Consider the following 24,074-nt stretch of genomic DNA (forward strand, 5'->3'; position numbering starts at 1 on the left):
GCTTTCCCAGGTAAAGGACAGGGTTATCCACTTTCCAAGCTTGACTGTGGGGAGTCCTTGTGCAGAATTTGTCCAATTGGTAGTTCTGGGGGGAGGCAAACAAGTCTATTTCTGGAGTCCTCCATTTGTTCCTCAAGAGGTTGAATATTTTTGTTTTCAGTTTCCATTCATGTGGGTCCATGAGATTTCTGCTTAGGTCATCTGCCAGTGAATTTAGCTTGCCTGGCAGGAATTGAGCTTGTAGGTGCACTTGGTAGCTCAAGGTTGTGTTACACACAGCCATGGCTAGTCTGCAGACAGGGTACAAGTGGGTTCCCCCCCTGCTTGTTTATGTACCATATAACTGTGGAGTTGTCTGTCTTTACCAATAATTGTCCTGGAAGGATGTTGTCCTTGAAGGCTGTCAGGGAATTCTTTACAGCTAACATTTCTTTTTGGTTGATATGCAGGTGCATCTGACTTGGGTTCCATTTGCCTTGAATGCACTGCAATGCCAAGTGAGCCCCCCATGCATAGTCTGATGCGTCTGTTGTTAGTGTTTGGGCGGCAGGGGGTAGACTGAAAGGGAGCCCCTTGTTGAAGTGGCAGGCCTCTGCCCACCAAAGGAACTGTCTTTATATAAGGAATGATAGGAATCATTGTTTCCAGATCCTTAGAATGTTGGCACCATAGGCTTTTTAGATACCATTGTAGTTTCCTTATATGCAGTCTTGTATATGGAATTAGTATAATGCAAGAGGCCATGAGCCCCAGGGCTTGCAGAATTTTCCTTGCAGATAGTTGGGTCTTTGTGGCCAGTAGTTTGAAGTAGGCTGTCAAACTTTTTTCTTTGGCGTGAGGAAAGCCATCTGGGAAGTTGTGTTCAAGCTTGCTCCCAGGAATACAATCTGTTGGCAGGGTACTAGGTGAGATTTCTTTTCGTTTATGGTGTACCCAGCGAGGTTAGAAGTTTCTTTACAAATACCAGATGTTTTAATAGCAAGTCCTGGCTTTCTACCTGAATCTGACAATCGTCCAGGTATGGGTATATTTGAATATTTCTCTGCCTGCAAAATGCAATGGCTGGAGCTAGACACTTTGTGAATACCCTGGGCGCAGTAGATAAGCCAAAGGGAAGTGCAGAGAACTGATAGTGCATGGAGCCTGCTCTGAAGCGTAGGTATTACCTGCCAGATTCCCTTATTGGAATGTGCAGGTAAGCTTCCTTTAAATCGAAAGTTGCTAACCAGGCAATCTTTGCCCAGCATAGGGAGCAGCTGTTGAAGTGTTAGCATTTTGAATTTTGGGATTACCAAAAAGGTGTCAGGGGCTGTCTTTTCTGGGTACTAGGAAAAGTCTTGAGTAAAAACCTTGTCCCCTTTCTTCTGCTGGGACAAGTTGAATAGCCCTGACACTTAGAAGAGAGAGAACCTGCTGTTGAGCCTCTGCCCACTGATTTGGGGGTAGTTCTGGCCAACCTTTTGGGGTTGGTAAGGTGTGGAAGTGGAATCTGTATCCTTGGAAAACTATATTTAAAACCCATTTGTCCTGGGTAATGAGTTCCCAGTTTTTTGCATGCAGGGCGAGCTTTCTTCCTAAGGGAGCAGGCAGCTGAGCAGGGCTTGGAAGGGTTAAGGTTAAGTCATTGTGACATTTTTCCATAGGGGGTGTCTTACTACTTCCAGCTTTGGAAGTGGGAGCCCCCCACTACTTAGGCCTGTGTGTAGCCTGAGTCAGTAACCTAGGTGGTCTGCTGTTCCTGGGTTTGGACTGAGAAGGCCTGGAAGAGACTGGAAAGGACCAATTCTTAGAAGGCCAATGCCTACTAAATATGGGAGGCTGTACTTGCAGGAAATCTTTAACAGTTTGCACAGATTTAACTTTTCCCTCCATCTTTTTAAGGACTTCTGCTTTGTTGCCAAACAGGTGGTCTTGGTTTAAGGGAGCATCCAGTAATTTAGCTTTAACATGATCTGGCAAGTTTTGCTCCTTAAGCCAAGCATGCCTTCTAAGTACAGTCCCAGTGACAGCAGCCCTGCAAGATGCTTTTAAAGAGTCAAAACCACATTGCAAAGTATGTTTACCAACTTGTTCAGCAGAATGAATTAAATCCTGTAATTCTTTTTGTTCAGCACAGTCAGGAATCAACATCATCTTCTGTTAAAGAGTCCCAAAATATGCTGCTGATACTTTAACATATGAAACTGGCAATTTAAGGCCCTAATGGCCAAAGTAGCAGAAGTGTATACCTTCTTACCCCATCTGTCCAAGGCCCTGGAATCTCTATCAGAGGGGGTAGTGCTTTTGGCAGCAGTAGCCTTAATGCCCTTTGGTCCTTGGGAAATGGTCTCTGGATCCGCAGTAGGATTCTTGAAGAGGAAAGTACAGTTGTGTACACTTACCATAAATGTAGATGTTAGAGTGTATTCACTGTTGCAGTCATTACATTTGGGTAATCTGCTGGCAGGTTGCGCTCAGTCGGCCTGAATTCCAAAGTCTTGGGTCCTGCGTCGGTTGCTGTCCCCTCTTCCATGACATCAGGTCATCAGGGGTATAAAACATGCAGCTGACGCCATTTTCTTTAGTTTTTCTTGCCCCCCGATGTCAGGTGCCCCCAAAAAGGTAGCAATATTATATATATATAAATATACATGCATCAAAATAAACTTTACCTTCATCTACAAGCAAATACACCACATAGGTTGTAGAAGATACAGAAGGAAAGATAAACTTTAGAATGACAGGGGGATGGAGGGAGGGTAACCTAGACTGCAACAGTGAATACACTCGAACATCTACATTTATGGTAAGTGTACACAATTGTACAATGTTCTTCGTGTTTCACTGTTGCAGTCATTACATTTAGGTAGAATCCCAAAGCTATGGTTGGGAGACTGGAGCTAAACAGCATTAGTTGCGGCTATAAGGCCCTGCAGCACTGCAGTGGCAAAGCCTGCCCTGGACTTAGAGTAAAGAGGCAAATGATAATGCTTTGTAAAGGTGTGAAAAGAACTCCAAGTAGCAGCCTCTAGAATGTCTTTGGTTGGTACTCCTCTGAGAAAGGCTGCTGAAGTAGCTGTAGCTCTGGTGGAATGAGACCTAATGCCATTGGGCACAGGTTTACCATGGTGTAAGTAGCAGGAACTGATGCAGTGGCTTATCCACTTTGAAATTGTCTGCTTTGAAATAGCCTTTCCTTCTGATCCTGCAGCATATGACACTAGTAATTGCTCGGTTTTTCTTAGAGCTTTAGTCTTGCTCAAGTAGAATCTTAGCTGTCTGTGTACATCCAAGGAATGCAGAATTCTCTCCCCTTTGTTCTGCGGATTTGGATAAAAAGTTACAGATGAATTGTTTGGTTAAGAGCCACACTGGAAACCACCTTAGGCATGAAAGTAGGATTTGTCCTCAGAGACACCCTGTCTGGGTAAAAAATGATAAAAGGCTCTACAGCCATGAGAGCCTGTAGTTCTGAAACTCTTCTTGCTGACGTAATTACTAGTAGCAGAGCTGTCTTCCATGATAAGTACTTCATATCAGCGGTAGCAGCTAGTTCAAATGGAGGCAGGGTGAGCTTTTCCAACACATAATTGAGGTCCCATGCAGGTAATGGTGATCTTCTAGGAGGCCTTAAATTTTTGGCTCCTCTAAGATACTGCTTTAGTAAAGGATGAGAAAAGACTGGTGGCTCTGTATTGTAATGAGCTGAAATGGCAGAGGCATGGATTTTGATTGATGAGAAAGATAGGCCTTTGTCAAGCATCTCAGACAAATATTGTAATATCTGAGGAATTTGTGGTTCTGCTGTATCAGTTCCTTGTGCTTGATTCCAAGCACAGAATCTCTTCCATTTGTCAGCATAAGATTTTCTAGTGCTAGGCCTTCTGGCTTCCAAAATGACATCCATCACAGCTTTACTGAGAGGTGTCGTTCGCATGATTACATGATTAGCCATGCTGCCAGGTTAAGAGTCTGTAGTTGATTGCGCAGGATCTGATTGTTTTGCTGGGACAGTAACTGTGGTCTTTGAGGCAAGGTCCAAGCTGAGTATTGAGACAAGTTCTTTAGGATTGGGTACCAGTATTGGTGGGGCCAGTCCGGGGCAATTAATATCATCTTTGGCTTCTCTTGTCTGACTTTTAGGAGGACCTTGGGTAGAAGAGGCAGAGGAGGAAAGGCGTAAACGGACAGGTTTTCCCAACTGAAGGATAGGGCATCCAATTTCCATGCTTGTCTGTGATAAGTCCTTGTGCAGAATATCTTTTCAATTGATAATTTTGAGTTGAGGCAAATAGATCTATGTCTGGACTCCCCCATTTCTGTTATCATGCTGAATACTTGTGGATTTAGTTTCCACTCGTGAGGATCCATAAGGTTTCTGCTTAAATCGTCTGCCAGAGTGTTCTGTTTTCCAGGCAGGAATTGAGCTTGAAGATTTATTTGGTAGGTCAAAGCTGTGTCCCACAGTGCTATGACTAATCTGCAAAGGGGGTATGAGTGTGTGCCCCTTTGCTTGTTTATATACCACATGACTGTGGTGTTGTCCATCTTTATCAGTAGTTGTCCTGGATGAAGTAAGTCCTTGAAGGCTGTTAGGGCATTTTGAACAGCTAGCATCTCTTTCTGGTTGATATGTAGATGCATTTGATTTGGTGCCCATATGCCCTGAATGCATCTTCCTGCCATGTGGGCCCCCCAGGCATAATCTGATGCATCTGTTGTTAAGGTTTGGCTGGCAGGGGGTAGAGTGAAGGGCCGTCCCATGTTTTGGTGATAGGCCTTTGCCCACCATAGAAACTCCTGTTGCAGGCAGGGGATGAGAGGAATCATTGTTTCCAGTCTGTGTGAATGTTGACTCCATAAATTTTTTAGGTACCATTGAAGTTTCCTCATATGCAATCTTGCATATGGAATGAGTAGGATGCAGGATGCCATGAAGCCCAGAGCCTGCAGAATTCGCCTTGCAGAAAACTGAGTTTTTGTTGCCATCAGCTTGAAGTAAGTAGTCAGTTGCCTTTGTTTGTCTGGCATAAGGTAAGCCATCTGGGAAGTTGTATGTAAGCTTGCACCCAGGAATGTTATCTTTTGAGAGGGTACCAGTTGTGATTTCTTTTCGTTTATTGTGTACCCTAGGCATGCTAGAAGCCTTTTCATAAATGCCAGGTGTCGTAGAAGAGTGTCCTTGCTCTCTGCTTGAATGACACAGTCGTCCAAGTAAGGATATATCTGAATACTTATTTGTCTGCAAAATGCAATTACTGGTGCCAGGCACTTTGTAAAGGCCCTGGGCGCAGTAGATAAGCCAAAGGGCAGTGCAGAGAATTGGTAATGCATTAAGCCAGCCTTGAATTTGAGGTATCTTCTGCACGACTGTCTTATTGGGACATGCAGGTATGCCTCTTTTAAGTCTAAAGTCATCAGCCAATCATTCTTGCCCAGCATGGGCAGAAGCTGTTGCAAAGTGAGCATTTTGAATTTTGGAATGTCCAGGTATGTGTTCAAAATCGATAAATCCAGTATTGGCCGCCAGGCCCTGTCCTATCTGGGTACCAAGAACAGTCTTGAGTAAAAACCTTGTCCTTTTTCCTGTCCTGGTACTTTCTGAAAGGCTCCCATATCCATGAGAGATGTAACCTGTTTCTGTGCCTCTGCCCATTGGTTTTTTGGCAGCTCTGGCCAACCATTTGCCACTGGCAGTGTGTGGAAATGGAATCTGTATCCCTGTGATACGATGTTCAGTACCCACTTGTCCTGGGTTATTAATTGCCAATTTTGAGCAAAAAGTGCTATTTTTCCCCCTATGGGTGCTGCCAAAAGATAAGTGCTTGGTTTAGGCAGAGGGAAGTCATTGGGATTGCTTTCTGTAGGTTTGTGCTTTTTCTCCTCCAGATTTGGAGGTGGATGCGCCCCATTGCTTTGACCTGTATGAGTCTTGAGCCTGGTACCTGGAACCCTTAGGGCATCTGGATTTGCTCCTTTGAGCTCTGTCTGACACAGGAAAGGACCAATTTTTGTAGGCCAGTGCCCACTGAATCTAGGTGGCTGCACTTGTAAGAAATCTTTAACAGTTTGCATAGATTTAGTTTTGTCTTCCATTTTCTTTAAATCCTCTTCTGCCTTAATACCAAACAGTGAGTCATGCTGTAAAGGTGCATCTAGCAATTTAGGTTTTTACATGATCAGGCAAATTTTGTTCCTTTAACCAGGCATGCCTCCTAATCACAGATCCAGTAACTGCGGCCCTGCAGGCGGCCTCTAAAGAATCAAAACCATATTGCAAAGTATGCTTTCCAACTTGTTCAGCTGCATGCAATAATTCCTGCAATTCCTTATTTTCTGCACATTCTGAAATCAACATCATTTTCTGTTTCAGCAATCCCATAACATGTTGTTGGTAGTTAAACATATGAAATTGACAGTTTAATGCCCTGATTGCCAAGGTTGCAGATGTATAAACCTTTTTTCCCAATCTGTCCAGCGCCCTTAAATCTCTGTCGGAGGGGGTAGGGTTTTTTGCTGATGAGGCCTTAACTCACTCTGGACCCTGTGAAATAGTTTCAGGATCAGCAGCAGGGTTTCTAAATAAAAATTTATGAGAGTCAGGGACCCTGTAATACCTGTCAGGCTTACTGGATGCCGGAGGTAGAGAGTCAGGGGTCAGGCTTGACTCCGAAAAGACATCATCCACAATGTTTAACACGGGGGATGGCTAAAGGCTTGTGCTGAGGGAGAAGGAGGAAATCCCTGAGCCTCTTTTTTGATTCTGAGAAGTCTTGACTCTCCCAGTGAAAATGCTCCCTCAAAGTATTCAAGGTTTCTCCAAATGAATAATCCTCAGGAGGAGATGCAGATGGAATAAACTTCCTCAGTATCAGAATCCTCATAGGGAGGTAAAGATAATTCCTGATCAGAAGAGGAATCAGAAGAAACAGAAACCTGATCTGAAGATTCATAGTCAGTGTCTTACCTAGGCCTCTTATCTGGAGGGGGATGAGTACCCCTGATTAAGGTAATAAGGTCTTCAGCCATTTTGAGCATCTGTTTTTTAGGCATAGAGGCCTGTGCAGGTGGCTCTGGCGTCATTTTTTAGTTTTAGAAGGTGTCTTTGCCTTTGGTTTTGCAGCTTTCATCGGTTAGATATAAAAATGTTGAGGTCTGAATACACCCTCAGAAGCTGGTGCCTGCTCAGCGGCTGCGGACCTATCCAAGGGAGATACATCCGTCGGTCCAATACCTTGAGTATCTTGTGGCATGCCAGACTCCACATGGGTGTCGGTAGAGGCCTGCGACTCGAAGGTAAAGGGTATCAGGGGCTGCAAAAGCGTCTCACTGAGTACCCGCGAACCGGCGACTGGCTTAGGAGAAGCTTTGTCGTCGGTTTTAGATCTCGACTGCCTTTCTCTGTCCTTTTCTTTGCATTTTTTATGTACTCCGGTAGTCGGACTGCTGTCTGACAACATCTCTGGGTAGTTAAATCTGTTTCCAAAATACTTAGATGTAAAAATATATCAACGCTTAATAGTGCGTTGGTTAAATCTAGCACAAAACCGACAACCAGGCACATTGTGATCAGGGCCTAGGCAAGGAATACAGTATAAATGGAAATCCTTATGAGGTATTTGCTTCCCACAAGTAATACAATTATTAACTTTTTCTGACATCGGTAAAAAGCAAGAAAAAAGTTTCCCCAATGGGGAACTTAGCTTTACTGAAGACTTTGGTTCTGAAACTCAAACGCAAATATTTCGGTAGTCGGCCAACTGGCACTTGCGAAATGCTTCTGCTTCGGGCACCGCGCAGCAAGAAAGACTAAAGAAAAATGGCGTCGGCTGCATGTTTTGTACCCCTGATGACCTGATGTCATGGAAGGGGAGACAGCAACCGACACAGGACCCAAGACTTTGGAATTCAGGCCGACTGAGGGCAACCTGCCAGCAGATTACCCAAATGTAATGACTGCAACAGTGAAACATGAAGAACATCTAGTGAGAGTCAGGTACTTTGTAATACCTGTCAGGTTTTCTGGGAGCTGGAGGTGAAGTGTCTGGGGCCAGGCTAGATTCCAAGAAGGCATCATCTACAATGTCCAGAACAGGAGGGATAGCTAAAGGCCCGTGTTGAGGGAGGAGTAAGAATTCCCTAAGCCTCTTTCTGGAGTCACAGTAATCCTGGCTTTCCCAGCGGAAATGCTCCCTAACAGTGTGCAAGGTTTCACCAAAAGAAAAATCTTCTGGAGGGGAAGCAGAGGGAATGGAATCCTCTGCATCAGAATCCTCATAGGTAGATAAGAGCAAATCCTGGTAATCAGAAAAAACAGAAATTTCAGAATCCTGATCAAAAAAATCAGAAGGGAAATCAGTTCTCGGTCTCTTAGAGGGGGAAGGCTGGCTTCCCCTAATTAAAGCAATAAGGTCTTCAGCCACTCTAAGCATTTATTTTTTAGGCATATGGGCCTGACCATGTGGTTTGGACGTCAGTTTTCTAGGCGTGGGTCGAGTTTTAGGCCTTGATGAAGAAGATGGCGTTGGTTTAAAATGCAAATCTATAGGCCTGAATACACCCTCAGAAGCCAGTGCCTGCACAGCGGCTCCAGACCCATCCAAGGTAGAGACATCCGCAGGTTCCATAGTCGAAGAAGCATCTCGTGGCATACCGGACTCCGAATGGGTCTCAGTAGAGGCCTGAAAACCTGAAGTAGCGGGTATCAGGGGCTGCAAAAGCACCTCACTGAGTACTGGCGAACTGGCGACTAGCTTAAAGGAAGCGTTGTCGGCAGTTTTGGACCTATGTGGTCTGTCTCTGTCTTTATCCTTACGTTTTTTCAGAATATCAGTAGTCGGATGGCTTACCAAAGCCATTTCTGGATAGTTAAACCAAGTACCAAAATAATCTGCTGCAAAAATAGACCAACAACGAATAGTTCGGGGGTTGAATAAGGCACAAAACCGACAGCGAAGGACGTCGTGGTCTGGGCCTAAGCAAGGAATGCAGTACGAATGAAAATTTTTATGAGGTATTTGCTTTTCACAGGTAAGACAATTGTTAACTTTTACTGACATTGGTTAAGAGCAAGAAAAAGGATTCCCAACGGGGTACTTAGCTTTTTTCGAAGACTTCGGTTCTAAAACTCGAAAACAACATTTACAGGAGTCGGCCGATCGGCACTTGCGAACTGCTTCTGCTTTGGGCACCGCGCGGTAAGAAAGACTGATGTAATGGCGTTGGCTGCATGTTTTATACCCCTGACGTCATGGAAGAAGAGACAGCATCCGACGCAGGAATCCAAGACTTTGATATTCAGGCTGGCTGAGGGCTACCTGCAGGTAGATAACCCAATGTTATGACTGCAACAGTGAAACACGAAGAACATCTCCTGGAGGATATTTGCTTTGATGTGTAGTTGATAATGAATATTCAATGGCTACTATATATGACATCTAAGACACTAAACAGAAATTAAAACACTTTTTAGGATTACTATTACCAGAGTTAAAAGGGTAAGTGAACTACATCTATGACAGCATCAGAGATTAGGATTTTTTTCAGTATTAAGCTGTCTAAAGGGCACCAGACCAGTAATGGATTGTTTCTGCATCAATGGAGGGAATATTGTAAGGTTGGAAGTAAGTACCATGTAATCAGATATAATCAAGGTGATGTGGTGGAATTATTTTAAGATAACTTAAATAATAATGGATAAACCCATTCAACAAAAGGAAACATAAAATAAAATCCACTAAGATATAATGCAAGAATCATCTTACTCATTTACATCTGTAGAATTACTTTTAGTTTAAATGAAACACAAAGTTAATTTCTTTTATGGCTGTGTTTACCTGAAGGACCTGGATTAAAGAGGGACATTATATCAAAGTACTGTACTGTACTGCTAAATGTAAGAATACTACGCAAGTAATGACCATGTTTCAATATTGTTATAACGATAATATCCAGTTTCAGTGCTGCTTTTTGAAAATGCCTGTACAAATGATCTGACCGGAATTAGTCATGGAAATGTTTGAAGACCTTGTTTTTGGAAGAAGAAATAAAAAAGTATAATGATGGCAATTTTTATCTTACACTCCAGATTCAACAGCCACTTAAATATTGACTCACTAGGACAAAACAGCTGGAAGACTAAGCACATGCTGATATTTCAGTGATTCTGAAATGCTTTTTCCGTAACTGCTAAAAGAATAGGATTTTCAATTAGAAGACTACTCCTTCTCCAGAATGCTTGAGTGCTGGTGTTCCCTCATGCCTATTAGAGTTATTCTTGCCTTCTCTGTACTGCATTTTCTCTGCAGCTTAACCACTAAAGTTTCATAATTTTAGTTACAGAGGAGATGGAAGCTACAGCTGTATAAGTGGATGAGATGCAAGAAACTGCTGATGGAAGCTGCAGCTGTGGAAGTGGATGAGAGGGAAGAAATTTTGACAATTTTCACTTGACACTAGTTACTGAAAAATTAATCTCATGGCACAAGTTATCACAAAAGGAGACTTAAGATTAAACAGAAATTAAGCTTAACATGTTTTTGTGTCTTGAAAAGTGATCTGGTTCCTCCAAACATGGTTGGGCACAACAGGACAACTGGCTCCAGATGTTCTTATAAAATGAGACAATGAACAAAAAAAAGATAAAAACAGAAGTGATGTATCAAATTTTAAAGCAGAAAACCAGGATAGACACTTACTGCATCGAGGCTGGAGAAAACTGGTGGGCACAAGGTTGAACATCTCATTATATACCAATATTTAACTTCAAAGGAGGCAGTTAAGGAGAATTACTAATGAAATTTACTGAACACCAGTACCAGATCTCTGAGGCTAGAAAGTCTTATTTTAAGGACATCATAGGAGTTTTGCAGGGTGATAAAGTTGCATCTGTTTTTGTTTCTCCTTAAAGCACAATCTTTTACCAAGGGGGCACAGGTTTCACTGCACAGAGTAGTGTACGTATGTATGAATATATATATATATATATATATATATATATATATATATATATATATATATATATATAATGTGTGTGTGTGTGTGTTTTAAAATAGTTTTGGCTCAGGGGTTGAGCAAGACACAGAAATAAAGCTAATGATCCCCAGCAGTTAATTAGAAAAACCTGTAAATGAAGACGCAAACAAATCTATTTGCGGTCCAAACTGCATAACACAGAATTAGTACATTTGTGTGACAGGAAATAAGCAAACAGTTCATTTGTGACCCTAATAACAAACTTTTATGTATTTATTTCAACGTATTCAGTAATTTCAGTCCACCTACTTTGTAACTGTACGGGGCATTTCTCCTTTCTTTAGCCATACTACCATTTGCGAGCTGCCAAGAAAAAAAAAGTTATAGTAATGCAAATATCAGTGGATTCAATTTCCAAATCACTTAAGTGAAAACTACAAAATCAATTTTATATATAATTTTTTTTCTTAAATGAATTATTTTTGTGTATAATTTAAAATTAGCTACACTCAAGAAACGTACCCTAATAGTTAATAATCTAATTCTACAAAAATTCCTCCATCAGTTCACAGACTCAAAGGAAGCAAGAGTGATTTGGCTAACTACAAGGCACTAAAAACACTACAGACATGCATAGACAGTTCCAAGCAAGCTAACATTTTATTTGAGAGCTGGGTCTGTTGCACGGAATGAAAATCCAAGAACACAATCAACATTGCCTAGTACTGACTAGCATCCTAGCTACTGAAAAAAGCCAGCAAAGAGGAATGAAAGTGAGTACATGATGCAACCATCTGTGTGAGAGAGGGTTTGTGGCTCGGTTTGCTGTATCCTGAACATTTACTGGAAGTCAGGCGTAGCAGCATGCAGTACAATGGCTGGGGACATGCATTTCAGTCTGCCAAGCAATGAGCAGGAGTGTAGCTATCATGTTTGAGGTACATGACTTTAAAGTTAATGACCTAGCTACAAAGACTTGTATATCATATGGTATAGCATTCTTCAACAGAAATCATTATGAATATGTGCTTTAATTATGATATGCTGTAGTTACAGTGAGTCTATAGTATTCATTGTACATCTAGACATCACATGGAGTAAGAAGTCAAGATATCACTGTACAGTATATGTAAGAACCTAGCACACTGTAAAATCCTTTCAAAACGAGGAATAAGGAGTGGTTAAAGACCAAAATCCCCTGAAACCTGTCTGCACAATGGCTCATCTGCCAGATTAATCTTTCTCCCTGCACCAGCAAGATGACTGGACACGAAATGCAGAAAGAAAATGGAAAACTGGTTGAAGGGTGGAGCTAAGGGTTGGCAAGACCAGCTGCAATACTGCCTGACAGGGTGTATGTCACTGGAGAAATAACACCTACCTAGGGGTGTTGTGAGGTCCAACGCCACAGATGTAGGATCTCTACACCCCTGGAAAAGCATTATTTCCCCAATAACGCATACCCTGGAGTGTATTACTCTGCTTAGAGAATGGGCTATCTGTTAAATTGTTTGTATATATATATTTTTTATTTTTTTTTTATATTTCTGATGTAAAATACTTCCTCTGTCTAATGTTTCAGACTTCCTGTATCATATATATTTGTTGTGCATTTTTACATCTAAAATATACGTTAATTTTTTAATGTCTCCACACACACACACACACACACACACACACACACACACACACACACAGCCATATACAGCAGTTACATTCACTTTGTTGAATACACCTCTGGTGTCTCATTGTGAACAAGTGAATGAAAAAAAATTCTAGAATGCAAGACATTGCAACTGAGTCCACCCCCTTGCCTCTTTACAGTTCCTGATTTTGTTGCACAGTGCTGCTCTTTTCTTCATAGAATGATCGATTGAGGAATAAAGTCAGTCAATAATCCCAGACAATGCTTCTAATTGTTAAAGGAACATGCACTGACTGACTGTCTGTTACATTTGGAAAACATTACTATGTGCTGTCTCCCTTCTAACTTATGTTCTCTCTTCTAACATGCAAAGACGCATAGACAGACACACACACAAGCACATACACACGCATTTATTTTTATTTTAACCTTTCTAAACAGCAAAGCAAGTATAAAAATGGTACTAGCTTTTCTTCTGTGTGAACTTCACAGCAGCTTAATATGCTGCTGAGAAGTGCCAGACTTGTGTTTCACTAGGCATTACCCATATATTAACACCTTGCAGGAAAAGATTTGTTCTCCAATCATTGTAAAGATGAACAGACTGCCCATTCTCTAAAAGAAGATAAAAATTAACAAAAAAAAAATGCTAAAAGATTCCAGCATTCTTCAAGATTTATCTGTTAAAAATTAAAAGCTAGTTGATTACACCATCAACATACACAAAATGATGTAATCTATTGTTTAATTTAATTTACTTTATGTACAGTGCGTAGACTGGACATTAATAACATCAACTGCAATATTTTCCTGTGTGTATTGCTTGTATTTTCTTTTTGATAATGTATGTATGCATTCCTATTGTATGTGGTTTTAATGCATGCATTCTTAAATTGTTTAATTTTGTTCTGCTAAATGTTTCTGGAGCTTTTCTACTCGGTCTCGACAGAAAATGGCTATGCGCACAGTCAGAATATCCTTGTAAACAAATGCAAATCAATAAACACATAAGCAAACATGACAATGTAGCAAGATGGCTGCACTCAGACTAACAGCTTAATTTCAGCTCTCCCAGTGTGAAAACAGAAACTCAAAAGGAGAGCCAGTGAATTTGTCTTTTGGTGTAAATTTTAGTTACTGCCTACTACGTGCATTGCTTGGATGCCAGCAAAGAAGAAATTCACAGAACTTGAAAGAAAATCAATCACAAAAAGTGAGGAGAAAACACTGACTGGGAAGAATCCTGCAGCTGTTCAACAAAAAAGCAGTTCAAGCTCCAGGCTTGGTGCAAGATGAGACTTCCAGTAATTTATAGGGAAAAAAAAAGGCAAAAGCTGATTAAAATAAATGAAACGCTGAAGGGGTATATCAATTCAAACAACAAAAGGCTGGAAAATGGAAGCATCTTTTTCAGATGAGCTGATAAAACTGCAAAAATCAGAGGTTAAAATGAAGAAAAGCCTGATGGAGTAGCAGACAACTCAAGAAGAGATGTTTCAAAAATGGTAGAATTAGAGGACAGAGCAAATACAGAAAACCTGAGATTTTCTGCTGTACCAGAGAAACTGGAAGGAAGAGAACCCATTCATTTTATAAAACCGTAAATAAGCAAATGGACTGGTATTCCACACCAGGAGTTGTTAATTGAAAGGGCACATCATGTGTATGCTGTAAAGCTGGCCACGAGAAAGCAACCAAGACCTGTATTAGTAAAGATGATGCAAGCAGGAAGAGTCGACTCTGACAAAACTGTGGCAGAAGGACAAAGTAGTAAAAGTTGGAGACAGCAGAGTTATTTGTGGAAAATGATTACTCATTGTACACCAGCAGAACCTTTAACTAATGGTAGGCTATACTTTATTTAGGGAAATAAGAAAACTTTTCTCCAATGGTCATTTTAGCCTTAGGGACAGGCAAGTGGGCCTTTTTATGGTTGATAAGTAGTAGTCCTTAAAGTTTACTAACACCCTTGTTGAAATGGATGGTGAAGATTAGCTGGGGATTAAGCCAAAATCCCAGGTAGCTGAAACAAGGTACTGTTTGCAAGGAGCCCCTCTACAGTATCAAAAACACAACTCAGGTGTCAGAGACTTGTGAGAGGTGCTTGGCTGTACAGAATACTATGGCTTCTGTTATTAACATGGTTTGTTTTATTTAATATAAACATATGTTTGCCTATGTCTTAAGTGATAATCCAATAAAGATGTTAAGAAAAAGAATACTATGGCTTCTGTTTTTCTAAAAGCTGACTAAGAATGTTAGGGTGCTGAACCAGACATAAATCTTCTTGAGGTGAGCAAATAGTCATGATGTGATGTGATGTGATAAATTGTCTGAGGAACATAGCACAAAGTCACCGCCACCACAGAAGAGCAGAGGCAGTTTGCAGGGTTATTTTGATGGTGTTAATGTAAACAGAAAAAAGAAGTGGTTAAATGACTGATCTTTGCAGTACAACAAGTCATACTGTTTTAGGATGGGAAAAAATGTCCTATTTTGATCCAGAACATATGGTTACCTAGGTAGCTTTGAATCCAGTTGTAGGAAGTGGTGGAAACATTCATCCATGCCAAGCCAACAAGGAGTTTTTGCAAGATGGTGTATGGAATAAAATGCTTTTGGTTAAATCAATAAATACTGTTCTGGTGAATTAGCTCAAGTTCATGTTGTAGGGAATGTAATCAGTGAGGCATGGGCTAATATTATAATAGTGAGACTTTTGAAGCCACAGTATTAACTCAACAGCAGGCCATAGGAGATGAGGTATCCGGCATGGTAAGAGAAAAAAAAACATTATCATCATATTTTTGATGGCAAAGACAGGAGTGACATGGGGTAGTAGGAAGAATCAGTGATAGCAATCATTGGTTTGGTATAGGAAAAACTGTTGCTGAGTTCTAAGGATAAGGAAAAATGGCAAAAAAAAGAGGTTAATAATGTGCCTGAATGGAACAGCTATGAAGGTGTCACAGGTTTTTGAAATGTGGGGGTGATTCTGAAAGTTAAGGCATTACCACAGCTTGGTGGTTGCTTTCTCCAACTATTTACTGAATAGACATCATTTAGAAATGAAACTGAGGGTGAAGTCTTTTAAAAAAAGCCCTGGGTGGGGAGTTTAATGTAAGCAGGCTACATGAGTAGGGAGGTGATTGGCATGATCCTTTTTACTGATGGACAAGATGATTGCTTTATACAAGAGTGGAAGGTGATTAGGCAATTGTGTTTAAGTGTTTTTTTTTCTATCCCAACCAGCTATTCATTAAGTCCTTCTGTATTAGTAAAGAGCCATTTCTGTGAAGAATGAACCAGTCCTGGCTTCACTGACACACACACACACACACACACACACACACACACACACACACACACACACACACACAAATATATACATATATGTATACGGTTTACTATGATTTACACGAACTGCAGTAGTCGAACGGACGATGTATGAAATCACAGTTTTCAAGGGACAGAAAACTGAACCAAAAGGGGTCGATCACATTCAGTTGAGTTGCATGGTGCACTCGACCTTTTGGCAATCGATGTGCCGAGACTGTGGAGGGAGGTCATGCTTCAGTGAGAAAGAGAGAAGCAGGCCATTTCCTCATTGTAGTGCGATCTCGGTGTTGGTATATTTAATATGCAGGGGATGTGAGGGGTGCAGGAGGGATTAGCTCCCCTGTCAAATAGTAGAGGTAAGATAAGGCGGGAATGTTGAAAATGTCGAACACACATTTCTTTGTTTCCCACTTTCGACATTCCGGTCTTCTGCTGTTTTGAAATTATTTTTCAATGTTGCAACTGTTCGACCCAACCCCTTTCGAATATACTGTAGTAAACCTATATATATATATCTATCTATATATATATATATATATATATATATATATATATATATATATATATATATGTATATGTATATGTATATGTATATGTATATATATATATATATATATATATATATATATATATGTATGTATGTATATATACATTTGTAGTGGTTCCTAGCATTAGAACCATTACAAAATTCTTTTAAATTGGTGAGCAACTGAGCTCTGCAGGCTTTCCAACTGGTTTTCTTGTCATGGGAAGCTTTTTTATTCCACACCTATTAGCTGGAGTAAAAGATTATGCCCGGGATTCATGAAGCTCATTGCAAGGCCGGCGTTAGGCTTGCGCCGACCGTGCGGCGTGTAGATGGCGCAGTAGCGCCATATGCATATTAATGAAGATGCGCTGCCGCCACAGCCACGTGCATAGGAAACGAGCGCGAGTGCATAAGGCGTGTCGAAGTGCCGCATGGAGGCGTGGAAATGTCAGCTGCCGATGTGCAACCTAAAATGCTTGAATATAACAATTTGCCTGCAATAGTAATCACACCTGTCAGTGTCCGTGGATACTGAAACGTATGCAAAGCATGCAAGACAGTTCTTGCGAACACAAAATTAAGAAGCAAACAGAAATGCACGGTAGCGAATATCGAGTCTCCATCCCTGGAACAAATGACATTTAAAACCGTGTGCCCGTATTCTAATGCAGTGTAGATAGTTATGCCAAGTGGAAGTGAAACGCATCATGTTAGCGTGCCGCCAATAGCTACGTCTAGCCCAATGGTCAGGGTTACCACCTGTCCCACATTGTGAGGGATCGTACACAGCTGGACAGTTGTGTCCATACCAAAACTATTATAAATGTAAAATATCCAGCGACCGTATGACATAATTATATCCCGCATCGCATCTAATAGTCACATACAATAGGTATGTCCGTATGTAACATACCACATGTGACAAGAAATAGAATAAGCAAGAAAATGAAACAGAAGGAGCATATAAACTGCTACAACAATAAGCTAACATGTAGGCAGAAAACAAAAGTATTATCTGTAGTACTGACTGTGGGTATGTGTTGTCCTGTAAAATCTGATTTGTGTCCAGAATATATCCCATTCTGGACATATGAAAAGGTGGCAACCCTACCAATGCTCAGAGCATTCGGCCAAAATCCACCCATATGTGGTCCAAGCCGTTCTTGTCAGATGTGTCACAGTTGAACGGGTATTACCCGGGTGTACCAACCATGTCATGAAAGTTAAGTATGTGCGTGTACCTATGTGCATGATGTACAGCATGTGGAAGGTGAAAAATGCCAGGGTAGTCCACACAACCATACAGGTACCTGACATATGTAGTGTATGCAATGTGTTCCCTTGACAGTGTCATGGGCCATCAACCAAAGAAGGGATGAATGCAGTGTCAGGAATATGTGTGTGGGGGGGATGAGTAATGGTATAATCCACAAAGGCGAGACTGTGTTGGATGCACAATAGGTGAATTGGAGGTGTATGAGGGAGCAGCGGGTGAATCAGAAAGAAACACAAAGAACAAGTATACACATCTGCAATACAACCTGACAGGCCATACTGTAGAACACAATCACACAAACATATGAATATTAAAATGTACGATACACATGTACAGAAACGTCACCGGCACATACCCACAGAATGGTCTGGATGGAACTGGCCCATCCAAATGCAACACACTTGGATGCATAATTGAATACCCATCATCCCCTCCACAGCACACAACCCGCCCCCATACCTGAACGTCTACCAAATCCAGCCATCCTCGGGCTACTAGCTTGGCGCAGCCATATCTACACATATGTAGTAGGCAGTGTCACCCTAGGCAGTGTCAGGATTGAAAACTATGTATCCCTTGCATGTAAAACCCTAACACATTTTCGTAAAGCCAAAAGAATGGACAGTATTGGTCTTGTTCAATTTTTGGATATCCCTCATGGGATAAGTAACCTGTGTAAACATCAGACTTGGTATCACGACACGATGTCCAGTCCTGTAGACATCTGGACACAAGTTAAATGTGCAGTAGTGGTGCACGAGACTGTTCAGCCCTAGATGCCATGCAGAACCTAGTACCTAGGATCAAACACCTGCCTGTGACGCACGTCTCCCCACATGAATAATCGAGAGAATATATTGTACACATCCGCATAGTGGCACTTGGAAATAGGGTGATTAAGGCGCTGACGTAAACAGGGTACCTCCTGACCCACTGTGTGAGGGACAGTCACTGTTTGGGTAGGTGTGTCCTGACTAAGAATGATACAATGGCAAATGTCTTGTGATTGTAGGAAATAACTATGTACCATACTTCATGTAACAGTTGCCTAAAGCAGTCATGTCTGGATATAAAATACGTAATTCGTACAAGAAACAGAATAAGCAACTAAAGTGCTAAAGGAATAGGCTCTCAGCTAGGAAAATATTGAATGTTCTAAACCCTGCACTGACTGTGGGTATGTGTTGGCCTAAACAATCTGGTGTCACCAGAATATATCCCATCCTGTACATATGAAAATGTGGCAACCCTACCAATGGTCAGAGCATTCACACAATAACTGGCCAGCCTCTTAATCACTCACAAAGCCAGTGACCTTTGGAGGAAAGGTGTTGAATGAGAATGACTAATGACAATAATTAAGTGTAATAGATGCTTTTAACTGCAGAAAATAAGTAGCAATACATATGTCTCCGAATCTGTCAACACACTCCAAGTTAATAGGACTAATATTGTAGAAGTGTCCATGATTGTCCCTGATTTGTCATTGCCTTGTCCCTGTCACTGTTGAAATTAGTCCCCGAGTATCACAGAGGTCCGTACACATATGTACACCAACCGTCACATTTGTTGACAGGACTACTGCATACCTGTAGGGAATTCATAAGTGATGTCCAGAATAATATTCATCGTATATATGAATGAATGAAATAGTCAAATGTGAAGTGAAACACCACTGGAAACACCCCCCCCACCCTGTATTATGTAGTGGAAACATCCCCCGCCCTATATTCTGTAGTGCCAACCTAATAATGTGGTCAGAGGTGCCCAAACCCCTGCGTCTGTAAACACAGGTAGAATGTTAAATTCGGGACCAACTCTGTCCACGTGCTACATTTGAACAGGTACAGGGCAGTCCCAGTCACCAGTCGGACAAGCCTAAACCCACACCAGCACATGAACACCCTGACAATCAAACACACGTATGTGCCAGGACTATAAGCGTTGGAGTTCTGAATATCCTTGGAGTGAGTAAACATGCAGCATGGGTCCAGAGCAGTAGGGAATAGGGAATGTCGCATGTGTAGTACTGCTGTTTTCACAGCAGGAGAATGGATGCCTGCTGTGTAAGTGAAGCGGTGAGGCGTATGTTAGGGTAGCTATGAACCATGGGTATACATATAAATGAGGCACATGCTGGACAAGCCACGCTGCTTCGCAAGGGACGGCTTGCACCTGTCACCCCTGGGCTTCCGGATTTTGGCAAAGGCTCTTGCCGCCCCAATTGTGCCTTTTTTAGGCAAGGCTCAAATTCTAAACCTACCACCCTAGAACACAAAAAAGGAAAAAAAACTAAGGGTAATGCTGCTCAATGCCAGAAGTCTCAACCTCAAGATGCACGCACTCGAAGCCCTTCTCAGTATGGAGAACATCGATGTCTGTGCTGTGACTGAAACCTGGTTCAAGGCTCCTGAGAGCACCCCGGCACTATCCGGTTTTACCTCATATCATGCGTTCCGGCCCCAAAATCCGGACAACACCAAGAAAGGAGGAGGGGTGTCCATATTCATCAAGGACACCCTCACCTCAAGGTTGGTGGCAACGCATGATGCATTGGAGACCATCCAGGTGCAGTTAACCGTAGGCAAGACTGCTCTGCAGTTTGTAGCATGTTACAGGCCACCCTCTCAAACTCAGGAACCTCACACAGCTTTCCTGAAAACACTGGAGGGAATAAATGTATCTCCAAACACCATCATACTGGGTGATTTCAACTATCCAAATATAGACTGGGACCACTACTCAAGCCCAAATACTGTAGCCCAAAGGTTCCTAGAGGTCATAAACTCAAATGCCATGGAACAACTAGTCACCATCCCCACAAGAGGAGAAAACATACTAGATCTCATCATCACGAACATGGGGTCACAATGTTCAACACCAGAAGTATACCCATCATTGGTGAGATCAGATCATAAACTAATCTCACTGGAAGTCCACATCCCGCCCCCACCCCAGATAAAAAAGATCACAGTGAAGAACTTCTCAAAAGCCGACTTCACACTTCTAAAGACTGGTGTGGCCTCTTTCAAGACCCCCGAGCCAGCGGAAACCATTACTCAAACCGCTGAATAACTTACAAATGCCTTCTACCAGCACCTCCAGGAATGTATGGATCAGGCAATCCCAAACAAAACAAAGACTCTTTGTACCAAAGGCAAGCGTCCAGTCTGGTAGACCCCAGCCATAAACAAGCTCTACAACAAAAGGAGGAAGCTACTACAAGATAGAGCAAAATCCGTAAAAGGGAAGACACCCTTGATCATTATAAGTAAAAAACTGAGATCTCTCATAAAATCATCCAAGGCAAATTTTGAGAGAAAAATCGCTACGGACTCAAAAGACAATCATAAGGCCTTTTTTAGCTATGTTAGAAACCTGGGAGGAAACTCCCAGATATGCTCAGAATTAGTTCAAAATGATGTAAAAATCACTGAACCTACAGACATTACCAACATACTGGCTGACAGGTTCAGTGCAAATTCCCCCCCCCAACAGGAGAGATATCTATACCAGAAGATTGTAGCCCCCAAAACATCTCAAATGCTCAGGTGAGAACTGCTCTCTCCAAGGCGAAAAACACAGCATCCATGGGACCAGATGGTGTCCCCGGTTGTGTGCTCCACGAACTCAATGAGGAATTAAACCTGCAGTTAGGGCAGCTGTTTAATCTTAGCCCCACCTCAGGATACGTACCCAAGGAGTGGCGAACGGCAACGGTGGTCCCACTTCACAAAGGAGGTGCCTCCACCGACCCCGGAAACTACCGTCCCATCAGCTTGACAAGCCTGGTCTGCAAAGCTATGGAGAGGATCATAATGGAACTCATAAATAAAGACATAGGGGACTTGCAGACTCTGGATCCAACCCAGTTGGGCTTTGTCAAGGGCAGATCATGCCTTTTAAACTTGGTTGACTTTTTCAAAACAGTCACCAAGGCTATCGACGAGGGAAAGGCAGTCCACACAGCCTACCTTGACCTGGCAAAGGCTTTCGGCACAATACCCCACTCGGGTATCATTGAAAAACTCACCAGCTTAAATGTAAACCCATATGTCACAAGATGGGTTGCAAACTGGCTAAGCGACAGAACCCACAGGGTCAGAGTTGCTGGCGCCATGTCAGACTCCAAGCCTGTCACAAGTGGTGTCCCACAGGGCTCAGTCCTGGGCCCACTTTTGTTCGGCATCTACTTTTCAGAAGTTCAAGCAAACACAGGAGGATTATGGCTGACAAAGTTTGCAGATGACTGCAAACTGGGCACCATAGTTGAAAACCCATCTGACACAGACATCCTTCAGAAGGGGTCTCATAAAAACGGATAACTGGTGCCAGAGCCATGGCCTAAAGTTAAACGCCAAAAAATGCATAGTCATACCCTTCGGGAAAAACAAGGTTACCCCTAGTTACCATATAGGTGGCAATCCACTAAGCACAGAAGAGGCTATCAGGGATCTGGGGACCCAGGTTGACAGTAACCTTTCGTTTGACACTCACGTTGCCAAAGTAGTTAGGAAGACCTTCTACATTGCCCACCTGATCATGAAGGGATTCACATCTAGATCAAGGGAGGTCATCGTTCCCCTGTACTCATCACTCATCAGACCAATGATTGAGTACAATGCCCCATTCGGAATGTATCTGACCCGACACCTGCAGCAATTGGAAAGGCCCCAAAAGTTCCTCACCAAAAGGATAAAGGGTCTCAAAAATATGTCTTATGCTGCACGACTGAAGGAACTCCAGCTCTATTCAGTCGCTTACCGTCTTCTCAGAGGTGACCTATGCCTGACATACAAGGCCATGTCCAACCCGGAATTAATGAACATGCTTCACCTCAAAAGATCTAAATCCATCAAAACTACAAGGGCAAGAGACTTAAACCTCAACACGGCTATTAATAGGACGTGCTGGAGGGACAGATTCATCACCCAGAGACTCCCTATGCTGTGGAACAAAATCCCGGTACATGTGAGGCAGAGCACCTCGCTGGCTTTGTTCAAGAGAAATCTTGACCAATGGATGGGAGATCGCAGGTATACCCCAGGGATAACCTCAGTGTCACTGCTTGACAGAGGCACAGCAAAATAATGGGCATAGTATCCTTCAAACTAAAGGGGTGGCGAAAGCCACAAAACTCTGGGCTAGGCTTATAAATGCCCTAGGGCAGATAGCCTAGTATGAACCTATGAACAACACCAATAGTGTAATGGTTAGAGCATCCGCCTAACGTAAAGGCACTCCCGGTTCAAGTACAACTATAGCACATATCATTTTTTGTGTAATGAATGCCTCTGTGCTGTAAAGCCAACATTTAAACATGTAAAGGTGAATACGTGTTTCGCATGGGACCGTTAACCAGATTCCATCAATCAAAGTGGTACTGTCATAAGGAATAAGGCACATGTAAACACAAAGAAGTGGCAGTAAACATATGTAACTCACAATAAGGAGATGCAAGTGTGCCTGCGCGGGTGTAAGCAGCTCCCAGCATAGCAAATGTATGTTGTTTGTACAGATGTAACTTATATATCTATATATATATATATATATATATATATAGATGTGTGCATAGATAAATATCCACAGACATACAAGAAATATGCAATTTATATATATATATATATATATATATATATATATATATAGAATGAATGCCGAAAGACGAAAGGATACATAAGGGTTGTGAAGGGAATCTAGAGCAACTAAGGTATTATAAAGTGCTTGCAGCGTATGTCAGATAAAGCTGCAGAAGAGTGAGCAGAGCACAGCTATTCACACCAGAGGCAGGGTTATACCCGTGGCCATAATATCGTTGAAGTGCTACGTCAACATTACACACAGATGGAATGTAGTTCATGTTGTGACCACCTACACTTGTAACCCGCAAAATATTCGTAATCCATAACACCAAGAAAGGCACGTATGTGCAAATATAAATGGAGGGAGACCCTGTGAATACACGAGGCGGTACAAAATGTGTGTAGGGCCCCTAACGCTCTGGAGAGGGCAATGTGTAAAGGTGTGTCATGGCTGCGATATCAGGTGGATAATGGCTGTTACGCGTGGAATCTCAACACGGGTGGGCTGGAGAAACTATGGCTATGCAATTATGGACACAGGAGTGCCAGGGTTGGTTGCGCCGGTTGCAATGGAGCAGCCCGTGTAGGTCGGCTAGTATGTAGGTGCGATTCCCAGCTAGAGTGTCTCCTGCGTGGAGACATGCATGAATGGGCGTACCTTCGTTGAAGGTTGTGCGTCAGGGCTGGCATCTTGGCACGTAAAACCTATCTGCACACCATTAGCGGACCGGAGTTCTGCTGTGGCGACCC

At 42.2% G+C, this 24,074-nt stretch overlaps 1 protein-coding gene across 1 annotated transcript in view; it reads right to left on the bottom strand.

Moving 5' to 3' along the window:
- POLG (DNA polymerase gamma, catalytic subunit) overlaps positions 1–24,074 on the bottom strand; it is a 1,518,109-nt gene that overhangs the window by 663,673 nt on the left and 830,362 nt on the right. Inside the window, exon 15 of the mRNA XM_044078211.1 lies at positions 11,263–11,316. Within this exon, the coding sequence (XP_043934146.1) occupies positions 11,263–11,316 (54 nt within the window). The remainder of the gene's footprint in view (positions 1–11,262; positions 11,317–24,074) is intronic.

This window comes from Protopterus annectens, chromosome 7.part0 (assembly GCF_019279795.1).
Source record: "Protopterus annectens isolate FY-2018-M chromosome 7.part0, PAN1.0, whole genome shotgun sequence".
NCBI classification, from domain to species: Eukaryota; Metazoa; Chordata; order Ceratodontiformes; family Protopteridae; genus Protopterus; species Protopterus annectens.